Source organism: Synchiropus splendidus, chromosome 12 (genome assembly GCF_027744825.2).
Source record: "Synchiropus splendidus isolate RoL2022-P1 chromosome 12, RoL_Sspl_1.0, whole genome shotgun sequence".
Taxonomy (NCBI): Eukaryota; Metazoa; Chordata; class Actinopteri; order Syngnathiformes; family Callionymidae; genus Synchiropus; species Synchiropus splendidus.
This window is the reverse complement of record NC_071345.1, coordinates 15,655,462-15,682,936: the sequence shown is the minus strand read 5'-3', so window position 1 is coordinate 15,682,936 and position 27,475 is coordinate 15,655,462. Positions and strand designations below refer to the sequence as shown.

At 42.7% G+C, this 27,475-nt stretch overlaps 1 protein-coding gene across 5 annotated transcripts in view; it reads left to right on the top strand.

Moving 5' to 3' along the window:
• LOC128767982 (zinc finger protein 516-like) overlaps positions 1-27,475 on the top strand; it is an 85,135-nt gene that overhangs the window by 46,268 nt on the left and 11,392 nt on the right. For all 5 annotated transcript variants that reach the window (XM_053880437.1, XM_053880436.1, XM_053880438.1 and 2 more), the window contains 2 exons: positions 19,706-21,736; positions 24,313-25,515. In XM_053880437.1, the coding sequence (XP_053736412.1) occupies positions 19,984-21,736; positions 24,313-25,515 (2,956 nt within the window). In that variant the 5' untranslated portion in view covers positions 19,706-19,983. The remainder of the gene's footprint in view (positions 1-19,705; positions 21,737-24,312; positions 25,516-27,475) is intronic.

Genomic DNA, 27,475 nt, shown 5'->3' with positions numbered 1-27,475 from the left:
CTTCAAAAAGAAAATCACGGACGGGAAGCTCAGGTTCTGGAGCCAGGACGGGAACAGAAAAAGTTTGCTCTAACATGAGAGGAAGAGCAGAGGAAGCAAGCGGAGAACCGGACAGAGCAGAGCCGGAGGAAAGCCGTGCAACCGCCTCAGACATGGAGTCCAACAGCTCAAAAATAGACAATGTCATCCTCTCCATATTGCCTATACTGGTGGCCTGAGCGTCTAGCTCGTCCTGCCAGCCCTTCAACACTGCTGGGTCTATTAACATGGCCAGACCGTTATGTCACGAGAGCGAAGGGACGAGGGAGCTAAAGCCACGTAGGACGACGTGACCAAGACCCAAGTGCGAGTGGTGAAAGGCACTGGAGGCAGGACGGAGTAAAAATTAGATATTTAATAATTAAACAAACAACTGAATCACAACTGAAAGCGTCACCGAACCGGGAGAAACTAAGCACAAACTGAATATCAATGAACAGAGAATAAACTACAAAAGGGAACAAGAAACACATGGAGACTGGGGAGAAAAAACACTAAGCTCAGGGCACCAGGGTTAAACAGAGAAATCCAAAAACTAGCTAACAGAACAGGAGAAGCCGAACACAGGAAGAGACACGAGAACCAGGAGTTAAACAAGCTAGCTGCACACAAAACAAGAAGCTTAACACAGGAAGAGACACGAGAACCAGGAGTTAAACAAGCTAGCTGCACACAAAACAAGAAGCTTAACAGAGAGGGAGCGAAACGAGAACCGGGAGTTAAAGGAGCTAGCTAGCGCACAGAACAAGACAGAACAAAAAGCCGAACACAGGGAGAGACACGAGAACCAAGGAGTTACCACAGGGAACGAGAAGTCCAAAAAACACCGGAACGAGAGGAATAATCACAGGGACTTCCGGCAAACACAGGGAACAAACAATGGGATCAAAAACGGTCTGGCACACGTTGCTGGAGCCCAGGTGTTCTTGTAGACCACCAGTCATTAGAGGTCAATCGGCTCCAGCCGTGTGCCAAAGGAACAGAGGGGAAAAACCAAAACCAGGACTCGGAGCCTGGAAGCGGAGCCATGACAATTTCTTTGTTATTTGTCTCCTGAACATCATTTGTTAATTTCATCATTTTTAGTCCTGATATTCAGTTTTCAAAATGACCCTGCTTTACTATTGTCATACACCCTGAATGACCTACCCTCCTAGGCAAATCCTTGGCCAGTGCTAAGCAAATATCTGAATGGACTGAGGTTTATTTCATCTAAATAGAAGCCCATTATTGTTGTAATGGATTTCCTCTCAGTTGGAGTCACTTTGATTTAACATAAAAGCACCATTCAGCGTCCAGAAAAGACTCAGAAGTGAATTTTAGAATGTGTTTGGAATACAGGCATTGTTCAGGTATCACCTGACCTAAATATGGGCGTGCAGTTAGTCACTCTGAACACTCTCAACTTTGTAAATAATCCCATAGGATTAACTGTCCGTCTTCCTTTTACATGGATGGTAAATATAATGTTTGTAATTGTAGTTGTAAAGAGTTCATTAAACCAGAAGAGAGCAGCTCGTGGTCATGGCCAGATCTAGCCTGACTGATCAGAACATATGAGCTGCCTGAAACTGTGAAAACTGTGTGTCTCTCAGGTAAATCATGACAACAAAAGTTTGCCGAGCCTCTCCTGTTTTCATTGGCATGCTTATCATAGTTAATGGATTTTGTCTACAAAACAAAAGCTGGCATGGTTGCTGTGATTGAAGGCTGTGCAGGATCGCAGCCGGGAGGATCACTCTGCTCTGGGCTGAGGGAGTGCGGAACCAGAACTCTTGGGAGTTGATCACCATTATTGACCCACTGTTGTGCTCGCCTGAACATTCAGACACTTTACTTTAATACCACTAAGCAATGAATATGCTGTATGTCTTGCTGTTTCATACTTATTCATATGTTACTTACAATGTTAGTTAATATCAAATATTTTATCTATTTAGTCCTTAACATATCCTCTTTCTAGGCTAGTTTTGATCAAGTATATTTTCTATTCTAGCTCATGATAAAACTTCTTTTGTGATCTGAAACTTAAAGTGTACTTAAATATACAACCAATCCATTCCTATATGTTCACATCATTTCGTGTCAAAACAACATGGCATTTGCTTCATCCTGAAATTTGGTTTCACTTGCAGTTCTTGTTTTCTGTCTTGTCGCTTTGTGTCCTTTAGGGATACTTTGCTTTCATATTTAATGTCACAATAGACTGGACCGTGTTGTTCCACCAAGTTCTTCTTCCCCTGTGCAAAATGTATTTCTCCAAAATACACACATTATTTTCGGGACGCTGGTTGACAAGTTCTGCTAGGTACGAGTGCATATCTGGGCAGGAGAGGGGAAGTACCACCCAAACTTAATCCACACTCACAACAGCCCAGAGGGCATTAGAGACAGATGGGGGAGGGGGACTTATTTCCTATGTAAGTAGGCGAAACAGTCTTTTATATTTCAAATGTGTTTAACAGAAACATGATGGTGTAGCCTGTAGCTTTTTAGCTGTTTGATTGGTCGACTGTAGGTGTGGATCACTCTGAAGAAGCAGACTAAGAATACAATGAAATCCTCCTCATTGGTTCAACCAAACAATTGCAGTTCAGTTTGACAAAAATATGGATGAGAGAATCACACCAGTCACAAGAAACCTACTTCACCCTGTAATTATCGCACTGTTACACCCATGACGCACACACAAACACACACGCTGTTGTCCTCTCCCTGAAGCTGATTCAACACTTACACAGGTCTGCAATATTGTTTGGACCACAGTCCAAACAATAAAAAACATAGTTTCAGCAGGGTGAAGTGGAGACAAAGGCCAGTGATGTTGCATGTCAGATGAACTTAAAACTAGCTGGAAATGTCTCGGGGCGACTGCAGCTAATCGTTGAGCTGCACACAGAGGCTGATCGTTAGCCACTGATGTCAGACTAACCTTGCCGCGATGTGTTTGGTAGATGTGCGTGTTCATGCGTGCGCTCGGGACAGAGGAGCCCTGGCAACTTGAACAGCTGGATTTGAGTCCAACATGCTTGTTTGCTTCACATCTGAATGTAAAGATACTACTGTACAGCCTTCCACAAATGGCTTTTGCTTGTTTGTAACTTTTAAAATTTAAATAAAAAATCTCATTCCAATACATTTACTGAGGTCCCATTTTGCTTCACTTAATGGGCAAAATTTGTCTACAAGCTAATGCAAGCGCCAGTGACATGTCTATTTAAAGCATATTTCCTGGTATTTAGCAGGGAGTTTGAGAGTTTTGTCTGATAATATCGATATTAAATGGTTGTAGAAATCCAACAGACTTCTGTGTTACTGGAATTTAAGCAGTATTGTTGCTTTTAACAGACATGTTTATCACAGGCATCACAATAGCAATTATTAATGTGTTACTTTCATGACAGCTAATATGATTGGCATGAAAGGAGTGGGATATATCGGTATCATTTTTATCAGTATCGAAGGTCAGGTGTTTGGACAATATCTGCAAATCCGATATCAGCAAAATGTCAATACCACAAGCACATGATACCCCTTTGCACAACAGAGTTCTAAGAACAGCATGAAAGCTGTGTTATTCAGCAGGGAAATAAAGAAATACAATAAGTTGGACACAAAAAACACCCATGAATAACAAACTCTTATTCAAAGTTTTAGTTGAATGTAGTTTGTTGCCACATTAGGGAACAAGCAAAAATGACCCATAAAAACATGTTTTTCAAATTAAGGAAGTTTTAGCATGGAGCTACAGGAACTATTTCAACATACATAAGTTAGTTTATAGCAGAAGCTAAGTATATTTATTTGCATTACGTACCTCAGATCACAGAGATGACACAAATCATTGTGTGCAAATAGCTTTTCAGATTTTAGCATGAGCTAACAGGTGTGTACGTTAAAAACATTGCCAAATCTGCCTTTTAGTCCATCAAATATATCTCCTTTTTATGTGATTGGTTTATTGATAATATAGTTCAACTTAATATTTACAGTAGCTACAGTTTTGATTGATAGTTTAGATACACATTTTATGATAGAATTTCCCGGCCTAATTTTAAGTAAAATTTCAGTCAAACTGTTGCTCTGAGTTGGTCCCCTGGAGACTTCATTGCTGTCACTTGGCTTTAAAGTGGCTTTGAAAGTGCAATGACAAATTCACAACATATTCACAAAAGATACATCAAAGGACACATACCTCTCACACCATATTTTGAGCAATTAAAATGCTAATGTAAGGTTACAGAACATTTTAAAATCTTTGTATTGTGGTTAATATGAGCAAATATATATATATATATATATATATATATATATATATATATATATATATATATATATATATATATATATATATATATATATATTATGTGCATTCTATTTATATATCCACTGTCAAAAACACCGTAAGCTGCAACCCTCATCAGATGAAATTTGAATGACAAATTCTCGGTCTTCCACAGGAATGTAAAGGGCAGCGTGTTCAGCAGAACCGTTTGAAAGGAACTTCAAACAAATATAAACTCATTTGATCCTGTGTTAGAAGGTTAATCTGAATTGTTAGCGAGGAATTATTCATCCCATTGAAAGTAGTGTTGAAGGAGGCTACAAGGGCAAAGATTCACGTTTAGTTTGGGACATTGCTACAGCAAAATAAAGGAGCACTCTGAAAGATAAAAGGCCCCTTTCCCACCTAAATATTTGTATTTATTTTGGATTCACGATTTGTCGCTAGAATGTCAAAATAACTACAACATTTTCCAAACATTATGATTCAGACAAGTAGCACTTGAAGCTTGTGAGAGCATTCCACTTGTTTTTTCTTGTACTCAGAGAGCAGCCCGGGAGTAGGCTGTAGGAAACAGTTGAGGAAGTTTTGGAGAGTCGATGGCGAGGTCAAGCAGGCTCTTGGGTCACTGAGGACAGAGGTGAGGAAGAGGAGGGCTGGAGGGGGGCTGAGGATAATGAACTCACCTCAAATCCACACGTGGATCTGAGGAACAGTTTAGCTGCAGGCACCTGGTGACGACAGAACAAAGATTTTTGGAACAATTTTAGAATTTGTTTTCTAAATGCTCAACAGTAATAATAAACAAATGAGCTTTGAAAGGTTATTTTATTTGATATACAGGTGTGCATAGTGATAATAATTTGTTCTTGTAGATGGCTGTTTTTGCTGTCATCATTTAGAAAATAAAGAGTGAATTAGAGGCATGTCAGACTCAAGATGACGTCATTGATAACCAGAGATGTCATGAATCATGCGCTGCAACTTCTATCGTCTGTGGGAACAGAAAAATGTTAAATCCTTGGAAAAAAATAGACAAAAAAAAGATTATTAGCATGAAAAACAGAACTGTAAACAAATAAAAATTCCATTAAAACTAATTAAAAAAACGTTTTTACTTGCCAGTAAATAAAAAAATAAATAAGACAACTAATAAAACAGACTAACAACAAACGTTTAGTTAAACCAAGGGCAGGTGCTGGACTAAGGGCTGTCGGTGTTGCTGTCTGCCAACACACATTATACAGTTAGAAGTCAGTCACACACTTGTGATATAGCTCAGCACAAGATTCAAAAGAAGACTGTAGTTTGAGGTGTGGCCAGTAAAAGGTCTAGATTCAATCCAGAGAGCTGAGAACACAAAGAAACTGAAGTTACAACAAATCTGGTTCAATGGTTTTTCCAAACCAAACAGAACACTACAATTTCTAGTTAGTGTTTTTTCTTGTCAGAACTTGGACAACGCATTTAGAATTGGCAACAACTTCCTACCGCTGGCGCAAGCTGGGTGGATTAAATTTTTTTTTTTTTTACACGTACCGAACATCTTCATTACTTCTCCCTCAGATACTAGAATAAGGACTTAATTAAAACATTTTCATTCCTGGCAGCAAAAACTATTTTTATCCGCAGTGTGTTTCTCAGACTGCTGTTTGCTTTGCAGCTGCAACCCTGTCAGTCTGTTGCTCGGGGCTTTGCAGTCAACTACACAGGGAAGAGGAGACCAAAAGATAGGGTGTGTTTCAGTGTCCCCCCCACCCCCGACCTACCCTCTCTCCATACACCCCGATCCTTCTCACCAGACAACCCCGGTGCTCCATGTCCAGCAGCTCAACCTCTGCCTTTTCCATCGGCTCTTGATTCTTTGTAAAGAATTCCCCAGCAGACTCGCACCCTCCCTTCAGCCATTCTGTTGGCCTCACTGCCCCATTTCCCACATTGTATCCAGATGTGATGAGCATTGTGGAGGCAAGGCAGGAGCCCCTGGTACGGCACCCTGCCCAACTACCCCCCATCCACCCAAGTATACAGTCTACAACCAGTGTATTAGACACTCATGATACTTTCAGAAAGCTGTACAATTCAGACTTTTTGTTTGACTAACACCACTAAAATGAAGCATGTGCTCTCCATTAGAGGCTTCAAACTCAATTACAGAGGTGGGTGGGTGAGAGGGGTGGGTTGACATTTATTGAATTTAGCAAAACGGACCAAGTCTAACAAGGAATATAAATTTTCTTTATATGTTTAAGTCCTATTGTGACAGATATGTGTTGCTCTGAATAACAAAACATGAACAGTCCGCAACAAACAGCACCAATTCGTACGATTACATCCAATGTCTAACTGCAAAAGCCCCAAAACAAATACCACTGTTGCACACAGATGCTCTCTAAACATCATTATTCCGTAATTCACCAAAACTGCTGCTCTTCAGGTTGACTGCCCACGATTGTCTAATCCCTGGCTGCAGAACTCTATTTAAAGAGCATAGTCGTAAATCCCATCAGATTATACTCGACTGACTCCTCAAAATCTCCCAATTACCAGTCTTGCCTGTCTTCCTTAAAAACTAGACACAGTGTTTGTTCTGGCGTGGACCTTTTTGGATGGATTTGAAGGGGTAATGGTTTCACATAGATATAGAAATTTTCAAATCAAATAAAAGAAGGGGACTCTCTGAATGACAGTTAGCGTACTCCCAGTTTATTTCAGTAAATAGTCCTGAAGATGGCTTGGAATTCATTTGTTGGTCACTTGAACACACCTACTCCTCATCGTACTCCATAACAGGAGATTTCTCTTCATCTTGAATAGACATTTATCTAATATAAATAATTCAAACCCATTAGTTTGTGGTTGTTTGTGGTTTGATGGTGAGTCGTCTCCATTTTTAGTAACTCATCTTGGTGATCCCGGTGCCGTGTGATGTGGAGAGAGTGACCCCACGCATGTGTATGTGCACTTATTTCTTGTGTAAATGGGCCTTGTCACTCTTTTTTTCTTCCTCCCCGAGTGGAACACTGGCTTGTTGGCTGGGTTAATGGCGGGTTTTGTTGCCTGGGTGATGCAGGTAACTCCCGCTGGAAGCATCGGCGCTCACCAGGGAACGCAGCGTAAACAGAACCGCTTGACGCAACATTTACCTTCTGCTGAATTAGCCTCACTTGCTTTTCTATGAAGCGTGTAAATGGTTTGAAATTTCTCGTTTTATACCCACTCAGCGTGTGGGAGGCTGGAGTCATACTGCATCATCACTGAGTAATTTGAAACTTGTGTTTTTTTTTGTTCAATAATTGCCTGAAAAATGTGTCATTCTGAGACAGTACTTGCTGTGGAAGAGTCTTCTTTTTCTTTCACCGTTTCCCATGTTGATCAGTGACTCGAGTCACACTTCCCCTGTCCTAGCTAGCATAACTACCTTTGATTTATATTTTATCTGAATACGGCGCGTGAGTATCGATGTTTTTAACAACCTCAACTCCACCCAATTATAGCGATTATGGAATCATCCAATCAAAACGGAGTTCGCACTATATCTGGCATTGATCAGTGTATTTTTAAACTGTCATTTTTCGTGATAACAGGAAGTAGCTGAAAAAAGAGAAGAGTGACGAAGATAAGGGATGTGACAGGGCAAAGAAATATGAGTCAAGCAATTGTAAACCAATCTCGCTGACTTTTATCTGTGGTGAAACGCTGCCTGTTCTGGGCAGCACAGAGTGACACTGACAATTGTTACAATCCCCAATCATTTTGTCTAGCAGCTGCCAGTTTAACTAATAACATGAGTCTGCCAAAATACTTTTTTAAAGAGATAAGTACGGCACTCTTCTGTTCTAATGCTGGGCTTTTGGATAGAACACCACCATTATTCTTTGTCAGATCAACAGACTACACACGGAATCCTTCCGTCTGTTGGCTGCCAACTGCCAGGCTTCAGTTTACTACAGTTTGAAAACTAGGACAGTCAGAGAATGACCATTAATAATCAATTATCACTGTCCATCAGTTGGCAAGGTGGACTGAGGTTCACTTCTGGTCGTCTTTTTGCAGTGTAACTACACAACAAACGACATTCATGCAATTCATTTACTTAGTTCTTTTGGTTTTATGATCTGATTCTGGTGTCATGTAGACTACACAGGATTATTGGTGACCAGTGATGTGTGATTTATTGATATTTTTATGCATCTCTGCTGAGGCAAAATGAGAGTGGATTCATCAATTAAATGACTCTGGCTGTTTTTTTTTTTTATGTCTGATCAGTGTTCTAGTTACAACTAATAATTACAATTCTTCACAATTATTCTTTTTTTCATTCTTGTCTTAAAAAATAAACCGGCACAATGTATGTACAGTTTCAGTGCAAAAGTGCAGAAATTTGAATAGGAATTCATGTAAATTATTTAAAAACTGCAACTCAGTGGAAACAATTAAAGAAAGCAGAAAAGAATACGACGACACAACAAACTGCATAATAGTGGATTATTCCTACTCTATTTACGGTTACAGATTATTTAAAGACTGGAGGCTCAGTCTAGCATGATAGTCTCTCTCTTGACTGTCTTCTTTCCAAACACACATCATAGCTCAGAAGAAACTCTTCTATCATTTTTTTTATTATTATAAACATTTGTATTGATGTTCTGCTGTGACAGGCTTCCAGTGGTACAAAAGCAATGGTACAATGAATCAGAAAGCTTTTGCAACAACAAGCACCTCCTTACTGTCAAATTCCTTTCTTTCCCCATAAATTATTCTGTTCTATTATTGTTGGCATCAATGATGTCTTCTTTTCAGTTTAGCTTAGTGTTTATAGCCCACTATATCTACATTACCTTGAATTAACCTTTGAGCCAAATATCCCACAGGCCACATAGAACAACAGTGGGCCAGATTTGGCCCCGAGGCCTCAAGTTTGACACAATAAAATAATGCTATTCATCATAGTCATCTTGATTTCCTCCTTAAATCACAGTGCCACTTTATTTCTGGTCCACCTCAACGATGCGATCCATCTCCTGCTGTCTTCCTCTTGCTCATTTATTCCTCCTGTCTTCTGTCTCCAGCCTTCGCTTCCCTCAGTGTCAGTTTAGCGTCCTCCACTGGGCAGGTTAACAAGCAAGTCAGGATTTCATCAATGTGTCCCAATAGCTCTGATAAGATGTGACCCAGATGGAACTGGCGCTCATTTTATTCAGCAGCCCATCACTGCTGTGCCGCTATTAAAATACGAGCAAGTTCTACTGTTTATATGAAGCGGCCTTTGAAGTTCTGACGTCTTGTTTCTGGCTACTTTTGCCGATGTTAAAGAGCCGTATTTACTCCCTGAATACACACACACACACACAGACGTCCACTAGTATGTTCCACTGTAGTCTTTAACTTCCTGTGTAGTAGTTCCACATTCCAAGAACACGCAGTTTTCAAAGAGCATTCAACACAAAACTAAAGGTGAGGGTAGTTGATTTATAGTTTAGTTGCAGCCGCCAAGTTGCTCATATTGGAACATCAAACAGGCTAGAATGTCATGTGATCAAGCAGGATTTCATTTTTTTAACACCTTTTTCTGGCTGATGTTTACTTCACCTCAGCCTGTTGGAGCCCACACACACGGTCGCGCAGGCTCGCCCAGAACCCTCAGAAGGTTTGAGTGTAAATACACCTATCTTGCTTTCCTTTCTGCATGATAATGGGAGAATGTGTGTGTGTCTCAGATGTGTTGATCTTGTGTGTTATCGTATCTCCTCCCACTGCCTGTTCCTGGCAACTTCAGCGAGCTCAGAGAACAAATGGAAATATTTAAGGTTTGGCAATATTCCTGTTTGTTGAAAATCGGAAACACCACCGAAACTGGCAGCTATTTGCCTGAGTGTTTAACTAAACACAAAGTGCTTCATCGATGAAATAGCAGTCTGTTGCTGTTCAATAGCTGTTAAAAATGTTCACCAGATGGTTAGGTAGTGACTATACATTAACAGTTTATTGCTATTATTATCATGAGGCCATGCATCTGTCTGACAATCATAGTGAGGCTCACAATATTGACCTCTGTCATATGGGACCTGAGGAAAGTTAGTTGTCGATTTAGTCTGACAAAGATCAGACTTCTATAATACAACTCAAAACACCTTGGAGAGTGAGGTCTCAAAAAGTTTGCTACACTACTCTAAAGCATCTCTCTGTTGAGTGAATATTTTCCAATGACACTCAAACAAAACCAGCTGACGCCACCCCTGATTTTTTGGCATCCACTGTCTCTATGTAGCATTTTGATATTTGAAACATTCATAATGAAAATTACAGGCATTTATTGTTTATTCTAGCAATATAAAGGAAAGTTTTATCTTATTGAGTGAGACATTGTCCAATATTTCGATACACTCTATGACAAACTCATGGGCTTAAAGGAGCTTTTGTCTGACTATTCTCTGCATGTAAACACGGTCAATCATTCATGAAATAAACAGATAAATAGACAGAAGTGATGGAGGCTTACATTAATAATATAATCAGTGTTCCAATGACAAAGCTTTGAAAATGTGAAGAGGCAGTCCGAACCGTAATACCATACCGATTTAAAAGATCTATGAATGTTTCTTTTTTTTTGTTCCAGGCGGACAGAAACAAAGGAACTTCAATTTTCCTTTCATAATGTTTAAACCAAGGACCTTTTGTTTACATGGTGTCGGCCGTTGTGTAACGCATTCACTTGCTTCATATATAACAGTGGACCCAGTAAACTGATCTGAATGGACGGTGCAAAGGGCACTCATTCATTCTGAGATGGCCTTACCCGAAATCTATATATATGCTGTGAGGCGGTGATGACTAGTTTTTGTACTTTAGGATGAGAAAAGGTGTGCTTTTAAACTACCTATGAAGGTTGAAATAAACAAAACTCCAAGAAAATAACAAAGAAATTGACGGAACACACCTTTGCCTTTGCAGAAATCTTGTTTATCTATCCATGGCGTGTGTAATAATGGGTGGGTTTATCTTCTGTCGGTTCCAGTTCATGTTATAAAAGCCAACACAAAAATGACATTATTTTTCCTGCTGATAAATGTCCTCCATCCCGCTAGTTCAGTGTGTGAGAGACTGCGTCTGGACACCACTGCAATCCGGCTCAAATGAGTGGGGAAATAAAAGGGCGACATCAGAAAGTGTGAACGACTGGTGGGCAGCTTTGAGGTCAGCGGCGTAATTACCCATCAGAGAGACAGATGTAGGTTCAGTTGCAGTTGTTTTGGAGATCTCAGGCAGAAGAAGGAGCACAGAAGTGAAGCACGGAAGCAGAGGGGAAGCTTTCCAGAGAACAGTGAATCATCAGGAAGCGTTTTGGTGTGGATTTGAATCAACCATAGCAAACCAAACTGACACTTTCTCTCTCCTCCAACAGTCATACAGCAAAAGATTACTACTTGAAAAACAACATAGTCACAGTCATATTCTAAATAATGTCAGAACAATTGAAGTGTTCTGGAGAGGTACAATGGAAGAGTGCTTACATGAATATTGTAATGCACTATTGTAACATTTTTACGACTGAAAAATGAGCTGAAGATGTTACAGGATAAAGAGTTTACCAATGCAAATGAATACTAAAAAGAGGTCACAGCAAGACTGCAGTAGACCTTATATGCCATATGAGTTTGCTCATCCTGACCTGGCAGTAAATGTCAGAGTCCACACTGCTCAAATATGTGTCTCCTGTGTGCCTATGCATACAGGCAAAAACACGTAACTGCCTCGATATGCTGTCGACATTTTTTTGACTTTTTAATCACAATAAAACTGAGCAGTTGAAGGGATAATTTATCCACTCAGATTTAGAAGTTTACCCCAGGGTTCTCCCTTGTGCATTAGCAGGATATGGACCCCCAACACTGTGATTTTGACCCTATACACTGAGATTTTGGGGGGTCATAAGCCTTCAGGCATGAATTTTCTGTACTGTTCTTCCCTGTTGGTGAAGAAGCTCCGCCAAAACACAAAGATCTGGTTTTAGCAAGTGCTAGTTTTCTGATCATGACCCCAACTTGCATGCAAGGGGCCTAGATGAGTTCTCTCCACAGGGCGTTTGGACCTTGAGAAGCTCAGTCGTCTGAAAACTCATTTTGAAAACTTTGCAGTCTGCCTTTTTAAAGATGTTTTGCCCCACAGTTGTATTAATTGATAACTTTGTAAACCCATAGTGAGTGAGGGGAGGAATGCTGATGTTCTGCCGGCAGGGGCGGGGGTGAGGGTTCTCTTGGGACCGGAACACCCAGGGGTTAACAAGTAGTGTGAGAAAAACAGGCGTAGACGAAGGAAAGGGGTGGGGTTCGATTCACAGACGTATAAATCACCAAAAACTATTGATGGTTCCAGGAGCAATAAGTGGTTCAATCCGTTCAAGGAATTTTGCATCATCTTCCTGTTTCTACTGAGGAGAGGTTCATATGGATTTCTTATAACACTCATCAGTCTTGACACCGGAGAGATCTGGACTGGTTGCCAGGTGCTTGGTATCAAACATTCCCAAAACAATGTTGGGGACGATAGCCTCTTCCTCTGGGCCCATCCAGTAATCCTTCTAGCATGGAGCAGTTACCGAAATGTAACATGACAGTATTGACCCAAACACCTGCTTCTTCCTACACACACACCCAGTGGACTCTTTTTTTTCCTCTCCCAGTTCTGCTTCTCACGCAGCCTGAATCCCATCTCAGCCCTATTTGTCAGAGGGGGTGTGTTTTTTCCAAGGGACAGACAGCACAGACCCCCACCATTGTTCTGGCTGGGCTTTAAGGGTGAGGGGGGGCAGGGATGGAACTAGGGATAGGATGAGAATCGGAGACCCCAACAATGCCTCAAAGCCCCCCACTGCTTTTTCTGCTTATGAGCATGACCTGCTGTGAGAGAACTGCAAAATGGATACTGGACCTAAACTTAAAAATTTCGAATGTCAACCTCAGACCTTATTGAGGTGAAAACACCTGATGCTTTCTCTATTGAGACAAAAAAAAAAGTGTGACCACTGTGCTACACAAGACTGGAGTTGCCGTAGAATTGCATCAATGTCAACGTAAACATAGTGTAATTCTGGGAGTCTCACCCTTTGAGTCTCCTTTTACCCCTTCACTCTGTGGCTTTTGCTGCATCATAGTCACTCCAACCCTGTTGAGATGAACACTCATATTTGCCCGTAAATATTATCACCAAAGCTCCTGAGTATAATAGACAGACGTTCTGGTTACCAAATGTAACCGCAGTTCTATGAATATGCGCTCCGCCCTCTATCAGCCTTAGGTGTGAGTTAATCCACCTAAAGGCACTGTGCTCTGCCTGAGACTGACCAATAGTGAAGGCTGTCATAGGCCGGAGCACATATGATATAGAACTTAAGAGCGTAACTCACTAGTGCAGCGCGCCATCGCCCGAACGTTTGTACGGGGCAGGCGTAGGGAGACATAGCTGAACATGAGATCAATCTCACAAAACACTACATGAAAAATGCCAGGACACTCACCATGAACTAATACCTCTGTTGCTTTCCATTCACACTGTTCTGATTGTTCTGACAACAGTTTAAAAATACCTACATGACTAACTTGGAAGTGCATGACACGATGTTTGACTCAGTCACACTATTGGACATAAAGATTTTTCCCCCACCTAACTATCAACCAAGAGCATTTGGTAGTTTTCTTTCTCCTCCTCTGTTCTCCTTAACTGTCTTTAATCTCGTGCATTTTGCAAACAGCCCCTAGGTGTGTGTTTGGTTGTGTGTGTGCATCCAGCTGTGCTTTACCCCCCGACCCTCTCTTCTTTATGAAGCTCACAGCAGACCTCTTTGTCTGCTGTTTTGGAGCAGGGTGGGAGGTGAAGAGCAGTTTGTTCATAATGGATTATTGATTGGTCTGAGAAAACACTGCCTCCACGCTGTATATGTGTGTACTTTTGAGAGATCACGCCATTGTTTTTGTCAGACTGGGCAGTGAATGTCTCCGCTTTATGAGTAACTGCACTTCTCGCAAAGTGATGTCCGTGAAACTGTGGACGTCTGTGCGAGGAAGCTTCTGTACTGGCTGTGTGACACAGTGTGCTCATATAGACTTTCTAAAGAAGTGTGGACAACATTAAAAGCCCCCTCTGTTTCTCCCTTTCGTGACGCGGCGTGTGTACGCCCGTGTGTGTATTTCAACAGAAGGTTGGCTCTGTTTTTGACTGCAGTGGACTTCTCCATCAAACACTTGTCTCTTTGCTGCGGGAAAGGATCCCATCTCAGTTGAAGGATGTTTAAACACGAGGATGCCTTACAGCGATTATCAGTGAGCGACAGGAACGGCGAGTCGGTGCTTTACCAGTGTCAAATTGCACCTTGGTTGTCACGGCAGCAGGGCATCTTGGATAAATGGTGGCAGGTTCCAACTTTAATATTTTCTTAAGACTGTCCTGGTTTTGGGCGTCTTACCTGTCAGTTAAAGGGACACTGGTAACTCTTTTAGGGCCGTTTCTTTGGAGCTCTGATTTGCTATCAATATTTGAGCCCATACATTAATTTAAAATAAATACCTCTAAATTATCACTGAGAACCTTGGACTTTTCACTCAAACTGAACTTAGAGCTGGACAATACCATCATTTTCTTTGGATTGTCTTGGTGTCCCAGAATTGCTGGGATTGATATCGTACAGGAAGAGATGTGCCTCCATTGTTGATGTAGCTGGATTCAGTCCTGGATTTCTCTGCCAATCTGAAGCACAGCAGGGTGTGACATTTTCCTGAGGCAATGTGACACGAGACGGCAACATAACTAGTGACATAACTTACTCGACTCAACTTGGTGAGGAGTTATCTAATCGGAAATCGGCTGGACCGCATACACGAGGGTGCACAAAGGATGGTTCTCTTTGTCGTGGAACGTGAACAATTATGCGCATACTGGCCCCTCAGGGTGGAGTGAGTATTGAAAAAATGGCTCACAGTTTCACGCAATTTCAAGGAAAAAAAGTGTTGGTATTTGTTCTGAGTAAGGGAAAACCTCCAAGCATGAGTGAGCTGTAGCCACTTTGAGTGTCCTAAACAATATTCCATTGATAATCCGTGGTCAAAAATATGATACAGTTTAAAGATTTCTACTCAGAAAACACATCATAGTGTCTCTGTTTTTCTTACAAGTGAAGTTAGTGAGCCTCGTGCCTCTTTTGTTTCCTCACGCACTCGACTAACAACTTCATGTCTGCGGTAATGAGTAAATAATTGAACTCACAGCTGCAGGTTTCCATCTCCAGATGTCAACCATTTGTAATCTTGCTAAACGGAAGTATCCAAGTCTGCTCTTGTGAAACGTGAAACATCTGAATCGATGGGAAAACAAGAGCGGATTTCCTCTTGTTGCTCCTCAGCCGCTTCGAGCCTCATGCTGAGAATACAAGAAAGAGAGAGAAAAAAGGTTTGTTTTTGTGTTACAGTGAAAAACTAACAGTTGACGTTACACTGAAGTGTAGCCTCTCTTTCCCAGTGACCCACGTTTCCATTAATAGAATGTGAAATGAAATCATTGCTATGAAGAAAATCGTGTCAGAGGCAGAAGTGATTTTCCACGAACGATTTAATGGAACATTAGGTTTTTGCAGATTTAATTACTTTCTTGGGAAGTAAACAATGGTTATGCAATGAGCTGCTGCTGAGTTGTGGATCTGTGTATGTAACTTTCATTTCATGATCCACTCAGTGGAGGTTTACAAACAGGGTGGTGATTGATGGTCCAAGGAACCACTTTTTTTTTGCAAACCCCCCAGACTAGTGTCTCTGTAAAGACTCTCTCTCTCTGTTTCTGGATCCTTAAACCAATTTGTCATATTTCCCCCTTAGCCTGTTCGGCAAGAAGCTCACATTATTTCCCTTCTGGTCGCTAATCTCATTACATTTCAATTTGCACATGTGACTCTCCGTTAGACCACAGGCTGACTGTTGCAACCCCCACACTCCTCCGACCCCAAATCAACAATGTAAGACCATTATCCCTCCTTTTTTTTAACACAGGATCCGAGCAAAACAGAGTATTAATGAGAAACATTAGACAGACAGAGAGCAGACGGAACAGATGGAGGAAGCAGAGGACGAGGCGAGAATAGCTTTGCTTTTTATCTTAGAATCACCTTTGGATTGAATGTTATGACACCTTGAGCTAAACGTGATTCTCAGTCTGACTATGATAGAACAGAAGGCAACATTGATTTTTTTTTTGTCTAATTCAATTCAATTTAAATGTCCATTTTTGCAAATGTATTTGTGAGTTATCCCCTGACTTTCGTTAAATACTGCATTTTATTATATAGCCAGTAGAGAATCTCCAGTCGAGATTTATTTATTTTCATAAAATTTAAGGAGATTTTTTTCTCTTTATAGTCCCTAACTGGGATTGAGCATTTATAGGGTCAAAGGTTTACAAACATAGCAAAGTCAGCTTGTTTATAGAAATGTGCATTTGTCAGTCATATTAGCATTTAGCTGTGTTTTATTTTCAAGCATTTGCCTCTGCTTCGTACGCTTATTTTAAATCAGTGTAAGCGTGGATGTGATTACTTTCCTGGACAAGAGGAATATATCAATATTAAATGAGTCCATGTGAACGTATTGATTTGCTTGGAGTCCATACAATGTGTGGTCACTCTGTGTTTTCGCCTTTTTAAGAAGCAGATGTCTATTCATAAGATTTGTTAGCGGACAGTTTGATGTTGGTCTGAATCATCCGAGTAACGGTGTGGTTAATGGTAATGACAAACAAACAAAGAAATAAACAAACAAACAAAAAATAGGAACAGCAAAATTATCCATTAAATGAAGCCAATGTATGACTCAAGACACTCCCGTGGGGTTTTTATCATCAAAAATATTTTATGTTGTACTTGACCTTATGTTAATAATAATAAAACTTAAAAATAAATAATAATAAAACTTAAAAAGTCTACATCTGTCAAGACATGCATTAGCATTTTAATCTTGGCGAGAAGAGATAGCAGCTAACTTAAAGTCTAGATCTGCTATCAGCTGATATGAACACTCAAAAAAGAAGCACAAAACTCACAAAGATGTGGTCTAGCTTGTTCTTTTGCCAGCTTGAAAGAGAGTCACTTATAACCAAATATTACAGAAACAAGTTATGTCTCCATTTGCATGCATCAATCAAAGCTAGCTCGTCTTTGTGATTGGAATACATTTTGACTACTACTAACTCCTTAAATGCATTGACATTTGTTACAGCTGTTTTTTTTTTATATTATCTTTTATATTCCTTAATAGGCATAAATATTAAATCTCATTCATTTTTTGGAGTGTCTCTAAAACTGTGACCTAGACTGCGAATTGTATATGTTGAAACATATTTCACATGTTCTTAAATGTTATTTCTCAGTGAACGAACAGAGTAAACATTACTTTATGCTCTTCGATAATCTTCTGATTCTGTCGCACCACAACATCATACTGACAAAATGGCAGGAACACTACTGCGGCTCATGTGGAACCTCACATGTACAGCCCATTTACCTGACGGGAGAAGTGAGAGCGGCTACAGATCAGCAATATTTATTTACTTCCCAAGATGAAAAGCCAGCATCTTCACTCTCATCTCAAACAATGTCTTAAACTACCCACTTTGCGTCCTTGTTTCTCAGCTCACTGCTTGGCTACATTCCATTACGCGTCACATCGGGAGGACGTCTGTGGTGTTACCGCTTCATGAAACCAACTACGTAAAATAGATGTGCCCTGAAAATGTGACGTTTTTTTTCCTTCTTCCTGATGTATTTTTGACTGGTGCGACTTGGTAGTCCAATAATTACGGTAGCTCTATAGAAATGTCGCAGCTTCTTCTGGCTTGAACATGAAAGACTGATTCAGGATAAAAGATCATAATATAAATGTAGACACAATGGAAAGCTGGCAATGAAGATTTATGATCGCTCTTCAGCGACAGACCTCCCGCTTTATGTCATACACTTGTGATTACGAACAATTATTCATTTAAAATTACAGCCTTACACTTACTCTCCCGTCTTTGACACTTTATATAATAGCCTGTAATAACACTGACACTCATTTTTTCATTTGTATTTCAAGCATCACTGGTACTCTTTAAATCCTGGAGAGTGGAAGAGATTTCTATGCAGAGGAGGAACACGTTCATGGATCCTGCTAACCGTCAATCACCTGAGCGTCACAGTTGGGTTTTGAGAAATAGAGCAAAGGAAGCTGTCTGAAGAGCCACTTCCTGTTGTGTACTTAAGATCCCTGTCATGTGATAGTGTCAGTTGAGGCGAGCGTATGAGGCCACTATTGGAGCGGGGAGTGGAGAGATTTAGTTGTGGCACTGCTGATCTTGCTGACGTGAACACGTTTGCCCCCGGCCACTATGCTCCTGCAAAGTGTTGACTCAGCCGCGGCGGAGAGGCAGCATCAAGCCCTCCACCACTCACACATGCAAGTGTGCACTATTTACTGGGCGCGATGTTGGGGGCCAATTCACATATGTTCAATCTGATCTGAGTGACTGAAGCTGTGTTAGCCTTTAGTAACTAGAAAAACCCGTAAAACTCACGCAAGGGGTGGGAACGAAGTCGCGTGCCAAACAAAATGCAGATTTATTGGACAGTCTATAATAGTGGTGCTCACCACATGCTCTGCTTCCTGACAGAAGAGAGACTTTTTTCCTTTAAGTTTCCTGGTTCATTCTAGACGTGTGTATTTATAGCATAGGCTGTCAAACAGCAATGCTTGTAGGACATGATACTTTATATCAGGGGTGTCAAACTGGTGCTTACAGGGCCTGAAGTGTTTGAAGACATTGTCATCAGATTGGCAGTCTGGTTTTGCTTGTTTCAGCTCACCAATGTGTGTGTCTTTGGTTGGAACAAAAACCGGGGTCCGAAACTGTGGATCAGTTGAGACCCAAGCCTTAAATACAAGTAACATCCGACTTACAACCGGGATCGGTTCCTACCAACCGGTCGTAAGTCAGATTGGACGTAAGTCGAATGCCATTCAAAATGGCCGACGCGAGGGTTATAGGTGCTACTGTAGTGGTAGATCGCTGGGTGAGAGTGAGATGCTGAGATACTGTGCTGCCGAAACTGTTGTACGTGTTGCTGGGATGTCACGTGCTGCGGGGCCAGACATTGAATACATTTTTTTAAGCTGCTGTTAGTTATTAATGCAACTCAACACTGTGGCAGTAAATGGTAAATAAGGGTCAAAAATTTTAATTCCATCCCTGGCTGTCTACTTGACTACCTCATTCAATTTTTAGAAGTCAGTAGGTGGCGCTGTGTCCTTAAAAATGATGTCGGGTTTCAATGAACTAACAGTACTTCTTTCTGTATCTCCTCAGGTGGACAAACCTTGTGGGACGTACTCAAAGATGGAATGAGGAGCACATACATCTGCGTCCAAAACAATGAATATGATTCATTTAAGCTGTGTGGGACCACAATGAAGATGGACCAGTGTTGTTTACGGTGACTGGACAGCGGCTGCATTAATCTCTGTGGATGCTACAATAATTTAATTCGACCAGATTGTTGACTACACACGGTATCTCTAAATGTGTCTCTGTAGATAGCAGTAGTTTCACTTTAGCGGGGTGTACAAGATCCAGGTAAACTGTGCATGATGAGTTCCGGTGAGCGTGTGGAGATGATGGAGGTGGAGAACCAGAAGGAGAAGCTGGCCACTGACAAAGCCAAACATGGAAACGGCTCGGTTGGAGAAGAAAAACTGCAGGAGTCGTTTGACTGCAACATCTGCGGACGTAGCTTCCCTTTCCTCAGTTCTTTGTCGCAGCACATGAGACGACACACAGGTGTGCGACCGTACAAATGTCCTTACTGCGACCACAGGGCCTCTCAGAAAGGCAACCTCAAAGTTCACATCCGGAGTCACAAATTGGGGACACTCTCCACCTACCACAGCAATGAAGACGATGAGGGAGGCGCTGATGAGGTGGAGATGAAAGTTTCGGAAGGTCTCGATGGAGGAACAAGTCCGACCAAAAGTAGCTCGGCTTGCAACAGGATGATTGGCGGAGACAGTGGAGAGGAGACCCGCAGAAAAGTGCCTGTGAGGAGCATGAAAAGAGAGAAGTCTGCCGGAGACCAGCGTCCTTTTTGTTGCCGCCTCTGTGGGTTTGAAGCCCAGCGGGAAGACCAGTTGCTCAGCCATATTGAAAAGGTCCACATCACTGCCGACGCAGAAGACGAACCCATTGTGAAGGATGAGGCCGTCGCCGAATCGGACCCAATCCAGCCACAGAACGATGGGACCTTTCCGTGTGAGACGTGCGGGCAAGTCTTCTCTCAAGCCTGGTTCCTCAAATCCCACATGAAAAAACATGCAGGCATTCTTGACCACAACTGCCGGATTTGCGGGCGGCGGTTTCGCGAAGCTTGGTTTTTGAAATCCCATATGAAAACACACAACACCAGATCCAGGTCAAGGACAAAATCAGAATATGCCGAGCTTCCAGTGACTATCAATGATGTAGCCCAGGATCCCGAAATGACTACCACCACTAATACGTCTGTGTATCAGATGTGCAGCAAATGTGGAAACTTGTTTCACAGTAAAGAGAGTCTGAGGGCTCATGATAAAGTCCACAGCCTCAACAATGGAAGAAAGTCCAAGAATGAGGTCCAAATTAAGGATGATGAGGACACACCTGCTGCTAAACGACGTTTACTCGACTACCTAAACCTTCAGCCCATTGAAGAGAAGATGGAGGAGGAAGATGGGGGAGAGAAGAAGCTGCTGGGGAAAAGAATCCCAGAGCTTGACCCGCTATGCAGTTACCAGGCCTGGCATTTGGCGACTAAAGGAAAAGTTGTGGAGCCTGTGGAGACCAGCCACAAATATTCAGAAAAAGATGGTTATGGGGAGGAGGATCTTACCGGAGCTGCTGTCGTGTTTGAGAAGGAAAGCAGTCAATATGTCATACAGGGTCAAGAGAAACGTGGGTCAGGCCGGCGCAGCAGCTCTGGCTTGGGGAGCCAGGCGTCCTCCGGCGATCGCACCCCAGACAGCCTCAGCGACTCGGAATACAGACCGTCGTCTCGCCAGGACCGGAGACGATCCCAATCTCAAGTGCCCAACAAATCCAACGAGTGTTTTGAGTGCGGGAAGGTGTTCCGCAGTCGACACCAGATGATTGTTCACCAGCGGGTCCACAGGAAGGAGGAGAGCAGAGCGTCAGCCGTGGACAAAGAGGGAATGGCTAGAAACGACCAGTGGGGGTCCACCAGCGATCTCGAGTCCGGCTCACCAAGTCGACCAAGCACTCCAGGGTATGGAGACTCTCCACCAGCATCGACGCTGCGGGACCAGGCATCTGAGATGGGAACTGCTAACTCAGGGGAGCCAGTGGCAGGTGAGACATTCATACGGATTAGCTCTTCCTACAAGCAACGGAGAATAATTGAGAAGCACTGGCGAAGCAAATGGCTGTTGAGTTGCACAGATGCATCACCATCCAATCACTTTGGATGTTTTTTTTTTTTAATTTTAGATTTAGATTAAAGATTCTTTAAGCAATATAGTTAAAAAAAACAACAACCCCTGAAACAAAACCTTCTATGTGACGTTTAACAGTTACAGTTTCATTTTTAAACCATTATTTGTATTGACTGTCTGAAAAAAAAGAATACATCATATTCATTATTCAAGATGAAGTGTCAAACGACCTCATTCATTCCTTCAAATACTCATTTTTGCGCCAAATATTCCTTTACATTGTATTAATCATTTAAAAAAACAAAGTCTCCCACATCATTTCAATGGGGGTAATAGAGGCCTCCTGTGGCGGAATGATGATACTGCATTTTTTCTCTATTTAATTTGGCTAATTCATTAGAAAGGGGGTTAACATTTTTCCCCCTTCAGCAATTAGTATTATGGTCAAATGATCATGTATGAAGGCAACATAACACACAACACGCTGCTGTTGAAGTTTACGTCAGCAGTCGAGCGTTCAGGCATTTTTGGGATGCCTATCATATTTTTCACCTCCACAACCAATAAACACGGAGGAGCCAAAGTAAACAACCCGTGGAAGGATGCCTACAGTCAAACACAGACGTGTGTAATGCATATAAACTCCCTCATGTTTAGTATTGGAGGACTTCTGACCCGCCTTTTTAAAATGTTGATGCTTTTGTTCTGATTGTTTCTCTCCTGTCAGTACAGCCACTCAGAAATAGCAGCAGCGTTTCTTCAGGCTTGATCGAGCTGTGTGCTATTTCAGCTCTTCCTGTCTCAGGAAACTCCTCTCGAGCTCTTGACTGTGTATCTTAGTTTTTGATTTGCTTTTTAAAAGGTCTCTGTATGAATGGAAGGATGAGTCTTGAGTAGAATATAAAGTGATATTTGGGTTTCAGAGAGTTTTTCAAGAAGAAAATGAATATTCCCAGTGAAGAAAATGTGTATTATAAAAGCACATTTTTTTCCCAAGGGAAACCTTTGCACAGTGAATCACGCTGCAGCACATTACTTTTTACAGCCTCATTTATTAAGGTTACATCATCAAACCATGCCTGAGGTTGAGAAGACTGAGAGGTTTACTTGTCATTTCGACCATTCCAAAATGGAGCCATCAAAACATTCATCCTACTCGCTCGTCTTCAATGTGACTTTTCCACAACCTCCCTTCTGATTGAGTGCGGTGACACTGCTGCTGATCCACTCGTCTTACCTCAGAGAGTCAGCCAGGCGGCCTGATGTTTGAGGGATCGGATATTTATAGAGTCACCTGGATGCAAACACTCAGGGACGGACTCCTGGAGGATCAGCGCTGCTAAGTACTCTGGGCTTTCTCTCAGCAGATACAAATAAGCGTGTCGAACAAACCACTGAAAAAAAAAATACTGTGCCGATCAGAATAGGTGGATCTTAAATGGCTACTTCTGGAATGTGAAGCAGCTATTCGCTGCATTATTACACGATAATAATATGACCAAATAGTAGTGTCATGTAGTGCACTTATTTGTTGCACTTTTCCTTTAAGATTAATCACTGTCTATAAATGGAGGGGAAAATGGATTGACTATGTCAAACAAAGCGAGAAAAAAAATGGATTTAGTCGAAGTATTGATGAAGGGGACTTTAAAGAATTAAAACTGCCTGTTTGGCTGCAGGGCTTCACCTTGGCTGAGTCTGAGCAGTGCGTGTGCGTGCGTGTGCGTTTGAGTCCTGTTGCCAACAGGAAGCAAAATGCAAAACAGATGGCTGCTTACTATTGTTGTCAAAAAGGGGAAGGCGAGCAGCAAGTGCAATGGTGTGATTCTTGGCTTCACTGGTTCATCCTGCTGCGCAAATAGTTGTGTGTGCGCTCGTAAGATGTCACGATGATCTGTATTAGCAAAGGCCTTTTTTGTGTCTTGGCTAGTTATGACCCGGAATATATATGAAATGTCACTGATCAGTTTAATAACTTTCTCAGAATGTCGATTTAAAACAGCCGGAATCTATTTTCAGAGCGGTGTAGTTCTGCCACCTTGTGGAGGTAATGGAGTACTGCGTGTATTAAGACTAAAAATCCCGTTGACTCGAACATTTTTTCTACAATTTTGCGGCAATCGTTTATTATAGTAATATGTAGCAACTAATGAATGTTTAGTTCATTAGTAGAATTAAATGTCGCAGAAGACTGAAGTACAAAGTTTGGTACACACTTTGACACACGAGCAATAACGTTGCTCTAAATAATTCATAATTAAATAATACATTATTACGTGTATTTATATTAAAAATACAAGCTATCATATATTATAAATGGTTACGTAATCTAATTTGCCATGTTAGATTCCTGTTGTGTCCTCAGTTGTTGATGTGGCTAACGCTGCCATCTGCTGGCGCCATTGCAAAACTACATCAGCAATATCTGTTAAGAGATAGTTCCTCAGCGGTGCCGGTACCTGATGTGTTCTGTTTCATTCCCTCCTCTTGTAGATGTGAAGCCTTACGTCTGCAGTCAGTGCAACTTTGTGACCAGCGAGTCGCAGGTCTACCTGACCCACGTCAGAGTTCAACATCCAACTGCTGCTGAAAGCTCTGACCCCTGCTTAAAGAGAGGGGCACCCTGTGGGTATCCCAAATTGAAGATGGCCCTTCTCCAGGGTCTGAAAAGCTCTCCACCCCACTCAGAGTGCCCCTCGTCTCAGACTTCGGCACTGGATCCCAGCATGACACCGGTGGACTTGTGTGTCAGGGCTGAGGGCTACAGGGGCACAGCCTTTGCAGCCGTTGAGGAGAAGTTCATCCCCAAGCACAAGTGCTCCCTCTGTGCCCACTCCACCCACTACCCCGAGGTGCTGTGGATGCACCAGACCATCGCTCACAGGATCAACAGCAGCAGCTCCAATTTGGCACCTAAGTGGGCCCTGAAAAGTATCCCAAAGGGTTTGAAAGACCGCCGACGTACTGGTCCCCCTCCAGTTCTAGAGGGTAAAGAGTGTCCACCGCTGCCACAAGTAAAGCGTGTCCAACGTACACGACCCCCCAGTTCCACCAGCGAGGTGGCAAAGAGAACCAAGCAGCACACAGCTACACAGTCCTCATCCTCGAGTGCTTCGTCCTCCAGAGGACCCCCATCAGCTCCACAACCGCTTAGAACGCCAGCCCGACCTGGCAGCAGTGGCAGACAAATGGAGGTCCAGAGTCCTCGCTTTAAGTCTAAGTTAGATCACTGCCCTCAAGGGGCAGCGTCATCCGCCTCCGAGAGGAAGACCGGTGCCCAGTCCCGGCCCGCGGTGTCCAGCCCCAGCTCTGCGGCAGCTGCCAAGATCTCTGACCGATACTTGATGCCTCAGGAAGGCCTGGGATTCATGCTCTCCAGCCAGCGTAATCTACCAGAATACAGCCGAGCCAAGGGCTCCCCTAACCCCGGCTCCCACGCCAGCGCCTCCAAGCCCAGCACCATCAACCAGAGCTCCACAGCTGGGCACGGTTACAGAGCCTACCACAGCAGCATGCTGCATAATTCCCTGTCTTCGTTGCTGTCGGAGCCACATGCAGAGGTGAAGCCGGAGCCAGTTGGAGAGACGCCGGACATGCCACCAGACATCCTCAGCTTTCTTAAGAATTACACCCCCCACGAATTGGCGGCACTCTACCACCGCTGGGGGCCGGCGAACGCACTGCTGGATCCAACAGGTTTGCACTCTCTTCTCTGACTTTCTGTGATTATATTCAGACTTTTAAGGAGTTATTGAAGAGCGCTCCCCTGTGTCTTGTTTTTTGAGCTTTTCTTCTGGTGCAATCGATCGGCTGTGACAAGCTTTGTGCACCACAGTCATGTACTTCATTTGCTCTCTTCCGAGCGCTCACTCGCCATCTGGCAGGACGTGACTGACAGACAATCGCACGTGTCCAGTCAGACAAGGTTATGAATGATGACGACTTAATACACAGAACAAGCGCTCTCCTGAGTGATGCTAAAAGGCAAGGCCAACATGTGTTTTTGGATGCCTAAAAAAAAAAAAAAAAGGCGGGGGGGCCTTGTGTGTGTTGCTCCCGTGTGAGAGACGTGAGAGAACCTTGCTGCTCCCAGCTCTGCGAGGCATGCCTAGTCTCCAGCTCCACTCTCCCAGAAAGCTGTCACAAACTGTTTAGGTCACGGCTTCGCCTGATGAGACACTCACACACACAGATGCGAACGGAACAGGGCAAAAAAAAAAAAAAAAAAAAAGCGAGCGAGCGAGTGGGAACAGAAGAGGCACCGAGAGAGATGAGACAGAATAATTACCCCACCAGCTGCTTTGGAAATGGTCATTACAGAACATTGGTATTATTTGCCCATTTTCAGTTGTGTCTCGAAGGTCAATTTGGGGCTGTGTTGAGTTGGGGGTCAAAGACAACAGCCCCAGAGCGGACGTGACATCGCTGTCACCCGTCCAGGCGTATATCGTCAGCGTCCGCCTAGCCCTTTGAGTCACATGCTATAAAGTGACCTTTTTTCAGACTCTTTCTCCCCTTTATTCTCCCCAACATGAGCGTGTGTCTTCCCGTGTTTTCCGTCCAGCTCTGTCTGATCTTTCATTAGTGCATCAGTGAGAAGGGCTGGCGGCCCACAAGTGGAGTATCCAGAGGCCAGCAGTCGGAGTGCCAGAGACACTCTCTGTCACCTCCTCCACCTCCCTGTCTTACGTGTCCTGCTGTGTCCTTCCATCTCCGCAAAACAAACTCGCAAATATCTGCAAAAGGCTGGTGGGCACTGCCCAGGTGCTCACCAGTCTGTGCTCGCCGTGTTGATGTGGCTGTTGGGGGGGTTTGTGTTGGAGCAGCCACCACCCCTCTGGGCCTGTTAGCAGTCAGCACGAGAGGTGTGTGTGCTCAGCTTGCTTTTGAAAACTCCTTCAGATGCCACGCTGAATGTGTGCACACGACCTTATTGGATCACAACCATCATGGCGAATACTGAATCATACCTGGTCAAAAATAGGCGCTGATACATCACAGACCATGGTGCTCTATTGAGAGGATTTGATCTGCCAAATCACCGTAACTTAGTGATGGCTAGACGAGGAAATGATCATGAAACAGTATTGAAGGGTTGATGAAACAGCGTCCAAGCTTTTGGTTCAGAAGTGATGTGAGGTTTCTTTGAATTAGCTCTTCAAGTCTGAACAGCAGACAGTGCCGTCTGGTGGCCACTGAAAACCTGTACACTGTCTCATGAAACCTCATCGACCCATCACTAGCGTAACTCCTTGAAGGCATGTAGCTGTAAATACGGTAGCAGGAGCACTGCCCAAACCAACCCAAACCAACCAATGAAGTTACATGAGCTTCTGCCTACAAAAACGTGAAGACTTGTGTGAGGTCAAAAAAAGATGATTTCAATGATTTCCAAAATTGTAAATTAGATAAATAAATAAAGCAGTGTTCCTACATGTATTGCTTTTGTTTGAATTAGGACAAAATATTGATGTGAACGAAGCTTTATCTTATGAGTAAAAACAAGATGGAACACTGTGAAAATGCTGGTCATGTGACGATACCGACAAAAATAAGACATAATTTTGTCTTTATTCATCACTTACATCTTGCTTCCAGTGTTAAACATGTTCAAACAAGTGCAGCTCACCAGAAAAAACACTATTTCCACCATGTT